General features: G+C 40.0%; 1 protein-coding gene across 1 annotated transcript in view; it reads right to left on the bottom strand.

Moving 5' to 3' along the window:
- The window catches only part of iqcg (IQ motif containing G), a 6788-nt gene continuing 741 nt past the window's right edge, over positions 1-6047 (bottom strand). Inside the window, exons 3-9 of the mRNA XM_037677308.1 lie at positions 5470-5586; positions 5300-5378; positions 5006-5209; positions 4820-4894; positions 328-459; positions 174-263; positions 1-99 (exon numbers count right to left, since the gene is read on the bottom strand). Coding sequence (XP_037533236.1) covers positions 1-99; positions 174-263; positions 328-459; positions 4820-4894; positions 5006-5209; positions 5300-5378; positions 5470-5586 — 796 coding nt within the window. The remainder of the gene's footprint in view (positions 100-173; positions 264-327; positions 460-4819; positions 4895-5005; positions 5210-5299; positions 5379-5469; positions 5587-6047) is intronic.

Below are 6047 nucleotides of genomic sequence, written 5' to 3'. Positions count from 1 at the left end.
TCATTTCTTCACTTTCTTCTTCTTATATTTCTTGTTGTCGGCATCCTTCGACGCTCTGAGACCTCGGCGGACCATGCAGCCTCTCCACCAGGCCTGCAGCTGCACAGACCAGACCAGGCTCAGACATGGGGAGACATGTTTCTGTGATGTGTGCTCTGACTGGGGGGTGTTACCTTTGTAGCAGCTCTGGCCTCTGCCTCCTGCTGGAATAGTTGCTCCTGCTCCAGTTTGTCCTCAATCACCACCTGCTCCATCTCCCTGAACTAAAAATCAGCAGCTAATCAACATTTATTTCAAAGTGAGGTTTTTGTTTGGGCTTGTTCTCACCTTCCTCCTCATCTCCATCAGTATGTCTATGTTCACTGATCTTTTGCAGAGGATGCTGTTAACATGCTTCTGTTTGTCCTGCAGCATCTGCTTGGTTTGCTGCTTCCAGATGTTCAGCTGCTGCTGCATTTCCTGTTCAGCACCACAAGAGTAGCTGCATTGTGTTACAAAAATTAACTAAAAACGAATACATTAAGACATTAACAATACAGATTTCTGTGAAACAAAGAACTTAAAAAATCACAAGTCAAAAACTTAAGAAGTTACAGCTTCACATGTGAGATGAGAGAGACAGCAACTGTTGCCCAGGTTCCTCACCAGGCTAAGCTTTATTTTTTCATTCATTCAACCTTTATTTAGACAGATAAGTCACATTGAGCCTAGAAGACTCATTTACAAGTGAGATCAGTTTAGACAGACAAAAAGTAGTGAAACTGGACACATGTAGGAATTGGAGGTGAAAAAATTCCTATCAGACTTTTTTTTTTCCTGCCTGAGAAGAAAAAAACTGATATTAAGAAACACCTCGCACAAACAAGCACATAGTGATGTAGACATTCTGCAGGGGGGAGACGACGAGAGCGGTGAGCATGTTCATAGATGCTCTCGAGGTCACTGTAAGAGCTCTGATAAGGATGTAATAATCAGCCAGTGTCCGACGGTGAGATCCATAAACATTCTTGAAGTACGTCGAGGAATGACTAAGAATAACGATTATAAGAATCCAAGAGTCCTGAAATGATGACACAATGTTTACTCAGCTGGTTTCATCTGGTTATCAGTTGGAAATTCCTCAGGGAGGGGGAGGGGGTAGTGAGCGTCAGATCCAGGCGAATTCAGATAAAATGGCCTTCAAGACCAGCCTTGGGAGCCAAATTCAGATAAACACACAGTAGGAATGCGCGATATATACGGTAGAAATGATAGAAATTTATCCTACGATAGAGATCTGTCTTTTACCGGCTCACCGCAGTAATGCTGTGTCTGAAGTAAAATCAGAGTTGTCAGTTTAATCGTTACTTTTTTTAGTTGAAAACTGTGTGTAAGTGGTGTTCAAGTGTAAAATCAGAACTGTCAGATTTAATCTTTACTTTTTTTGGTTGAAAACTGTGCGCAAGTGGCATTAAAGTCTTTTCTTCGAGGGCTAAGTAGTGAAGCTACAAGCTAACTACGCCCAGCTTGCCATAGTGTTGTCGTATTCTGACGCATGCGCAAAACGCTGTGTTCCGTCGAAAGTTTTTAATTTTTTTCCATCAAAAGTTAAAGTAAGCGTTGGTCAGCTTTAGAGAAACCTGCTCTCTGATCTGTGATAAGAACGCTGTGTTGTGTGATTTTACTGTGAGACCCTCTGGTCAAAGCCACAGACTCATTGTGTGTCAGCTCTCCATTAAAGCAGAAGGAGTCGCCCACTAGCGGTTTGGAGGGTGAAGTGTTTCAGTGTAAAATGCTGCTCTGTTGCTGTTCATTTCTTAAGTGAGACTGGAAACTGTTAAGAGCTAACAACATATTTTTTAGTTTAAAACATATGGCTAAAACTACAATTGATATCTTTTGCACTGTTTTGCACTACAAGAAAGAAGCCTAATACTCTATTTATTATTTAAAAACTCTCTGGGCCAAATAGTGGAATTTTCTTAATTCAAAATATATGATGGCAAAATGGGGGAGTGTTGGCGCAGAGGTTAGAAGATGGGCTTGTGATGGGAAAGTCGCAGGTTCACCTCCCGGTACCGTCGACATCAAAAATGTGGGTGGAAAAGGTGAAACACGCACACCTCCCTCCACCCTCATTCGCCCCACTCTGGGCCCATGAGCAAGGCCCTTAACCCCCACCATCTGCTCCCTAAAACAGGTCTCTCTTGAAAATGAGTTCTCGTGGCTCAATTAAATGAGACTACCTATATAAATAAAGGGTAAATAAAAATAAAATAAATAAAAATAAATAAAAGAACACCCTATGCTTTTTTTAGCAAGTTTTATACCAAAAACATATCGCGATATATATCGTTATCGCCACCCTTGACAATACATATCGTGATATGAATTTTATGCCATATCGCACATTCCTAACACACAGTTGTTTTAGGGACAGGCAGAACTTAATGATGTCTACCTTGAGTATGTGTTGGTCAACTCGGTTACGAAATGTCCAAATTACATGGCCACACCGATGGAACATGACTGAGTAAAATCCCAGAGATCTGATCCATTCTGCCCAAAGCATTTGAGTCCATGTACTCGAGACACGAACCAAGTCATCATAAAGGCAAGCAGCGTGATCGGGTCCAATTTTGCTGGCGACGACTTCCTTGATTGTTGATAAAACAATCAGCAACCAGCCGAATCCAAAAAGCAGGAACCAGTTATTGTAAATCCAATTAAATATGCGTCCTTAAAATCCACAGATGGCAGCAGAGATAAACACATCATCAAGTCTTCAAGTCCATGAGATATCCAGCTGTGTGCGTGCCAACAGGGCAAATCGGCTCACCTAAAGCCTGTCTTCTCTTCGAAGAAATGTTGTAAATTGAGTTGAGGGACCAACTGATCAAATCAAGTCCATAATTATGATTCAGAAGATATGCAAGAGGCTCAGAAGCAGTTTCACAGACAAACAGAGCAGCAAAGCGGAGAGGGAGGGGATGGGAAAGCGTCCAATCTCGGCAGGAGCAAGCAGGGTCAGATTAACACTTCGCTGTACCCTGGGCAACAAGCTTCAAGGGCCCCATCACCACGACCCCAGAATCACCATAATCTGGCAAAATACAGAATAAATTACCATAATATACAGTAAATATACAACTATCAAGTGTATTTTTATGTACAAAACTCCAAATGCTCATTGACACAAATCATCAAGACCGAATTAAGTTGAACCCACTTTGAACACCACATGACACCATATGTGTACTTGTTTAGTAAAGTATTGGGCACTTGTCAGAAGCATTTATAATGTGTGGGGGGGACACACTGATGGGGGTCTGGGGGTCCTCCCCCAAAAAATGTTGAATAAAGTAGATGCCATTTCCTGCATTCTGGTGTATTTTAATGGTTGTTTAACATCTAGTTTTACCTACATAAGTAAACACTTGGAACACCTTGGGATTCCCCTGGAGGAGCTGGTCCAAGTGGCCGGGGAGAGGGAAGTCTGGGCCTCCCTACTTAGGCTGCTACCCCCGTGGATGGATGGAAACACTTGATTCAGTAACTATTTTAGAGCTAATTGCACAAGAAGTAACCTGACCAACAGCTGATTCATTTAATTAAAAATATTATATATTCAAAGGTGATGATTTAATGCCCAAATTAAAATTAAATGCCTGTAACTTAGTTGACTTCAAATGGAACAAGATTATCAATAAATGTTTGCGACAAAGGATTTACTGATTATAACAAAGATTCCTTCAAGAAATCTCCTAATATAAATTATAAAACCATAATGACTTCTGCTCATTCTAAATTTATCAAATGGCCTAAATGTCCTAAAGTGAAGGAGAATAATTTTAAAATAATAAATAAGATATATCCTGTAGCCATGTTTCTACAAAGAAAATTTAAATTTGATGTTGATTTGTGTGTCTTTTGTCAATCACAAGATGAATCCCTCGAGCAAATTTTTTTTTCATGTCAATAAAGTCTTTGGTCAGACATCAGAAACTGGATTAATCTCAAACTTAACATTCCTTCTTTTGATGCTGATGCCATTTTACTTATGTGGATAACTTAAGCTCAGCTTTCTCTGATGCCATAAATATAGTCGTACTTATAGCAAAGTACCACATTCACTGTAGTAAGAGGAGAGATAATAAGCCTTCCTTCCTGTTTGATGAACGATTTTAAGTCGAACTATTTTTCATTAAGTAGATTAAAAATCTGCAAAACTGCTAGAATCATCTCACAACAGATACAGACTTATTGTTTTAATTAAAACAATGTTTCTCAAAAAAAAAAAAAACAACTGATGAGCTTGTCAGCAGGTAAGGGGCGTTTACCTTCGGGACAAATTGAGGTTGTCGATTGGTCAGTTACTGACACGCCTTCTGAGGTGATTGACAGCTCGTGCTGAATAGTAAATGATAAATATATAACACCTTTCTATCTTATCAAGACACTCAAATCTCTTTACACTACAATCTATGTCCTCATTTATCCATTTATACAGCACTCTACTAGATCTCTACAGAGAATAATCAGAGCTTTATCACATTCATACACCGATGGGACACACATCAGAGGCAATGAGGGGTTCAGTGTCTTGCCCAGGGACACTTTGGTATGTGACTGCTGGTGGAATCGAACCCCCAACTCTTGCCTTGGAGGACAACTGCTCTAACCACTCAGCCACAGCTGCCCTAGGCCTACTCTATAAGAACTGGGAGGGTGTTGTCTTCTCTTCACACAGCATAATCCAACCATTTAAACCCCAGTTAAACTAATGCCAGCATCTATAGACCCTCAGATTTTATATTTGTAGTATTGTTCCTGTACCAACCTTGTGCTGATTATGTAAGAATCTTAATGACTCCAAATGAGCGCTTTCTTCTTCTTCCAGCTGTTTTTGCAGCAGCTGAGTAAAGGAAGTGACATAAGATTTAAACAACTTTTCAGTTAGGGAGGACATTTGATGTTATTTTCTTCTTTTTGTGGGAGTGCAGTGTGGAAAGAAAGATGGCCGCACCTCTAGCTGTTCCTGCAACTTGTTCTCAAGTTGCCTGGTCTCAGCCTGCTGGATCTGGGCCTTCCAGGTCTTTGTCTGCTGGTTCTCATTCTGCCTGGCCTCCTCCTCCAAGATCTTTTTCTTCAGCTCCTCTTCAGCGTTCTTCATCTCAGCCTTCTTTGTCACTGCTTTGGCCTTCAGTTCTTTCCAGACAAAGTTTATTTCCTGAGGATGGGATATTCAAATGTAAACTTCATAACATGTTGGATCCCCCCCCCCCCCCAACTATAATAGTTAATAGACATAACTTCTCACTTTTAGTGTGTCCAGTTTGGTTTGAATCCTCTGTCTCAGTTCCATCTGCTTTATGAGTTCCAGACGTATCTGTGTTTTTCTGAATTAAGGAATAAGCCCCAAACACACATTAGATGCTGTTGTCAAAGTATTATAATTATTTTTATAGTGAAAAGTTTTCAACGGCATACATCGTCTTCTCGTTGCGTTTCTTTTCCTTTTTCTCCACAGTCTGCAGCAGACAACTGAAACTCTGCTTCCCCTCCAGCTCAGAAGACAGTTTGGACATTTGCTGCGAGATGAACTGACTGCAAGAGCATAAATAAATTAAATTCATGGGGAAAGGTTGATGCAGCAGGCAAAACCAGACGTTTCCTGTGTTTGTCTCTCTCTCTCTCTCCATCTGTGTTTGTGTAACTTTCATAAAGAGATCATGCATCTACTACTGATTAACTTTTGGAGTCAACTCAATTCTACAAGGATGCTACAGCGAAGTGACATTACAAAACACAAAAATGACTGTAATTTTAGTGAACTGAAGTTTTTTGTGGTCGTAGCTGAGCATCATTCACAACACATTTTCTGACTGTGACATCTTGAAATACAGCGTGAAACTGAAAATGTTATCATGAAGGTTTGACTACAAAGGCTACGTCACTGTTATTTTTCAGCATAAGATGTCTTAGTTTAAAACTGTGGCATGACAAAGTGATATTCATTCATCTTTGTAATTAATATATATATATATATATATATATATATATATATA

This window comes from Nematolebias whitei, chromosome 5 (genome assembly GCF_014905685.2).
Source record: "Nematolebias whitei isolate Nwh7 chromosome 5, NemWhi1, whole genome shotgun sequence".
NCBI classification, from domain to species: domain Eukaryota; kingdom Metazoa; phylum Chordata; class Actinopteri; order Cyprinodontiformes; family Rivulidae; genus Nematolebias; species Nematolebias whitei.
This window is presented reverse-complemented; position numbering and strand designations above follow the sequence as displayed.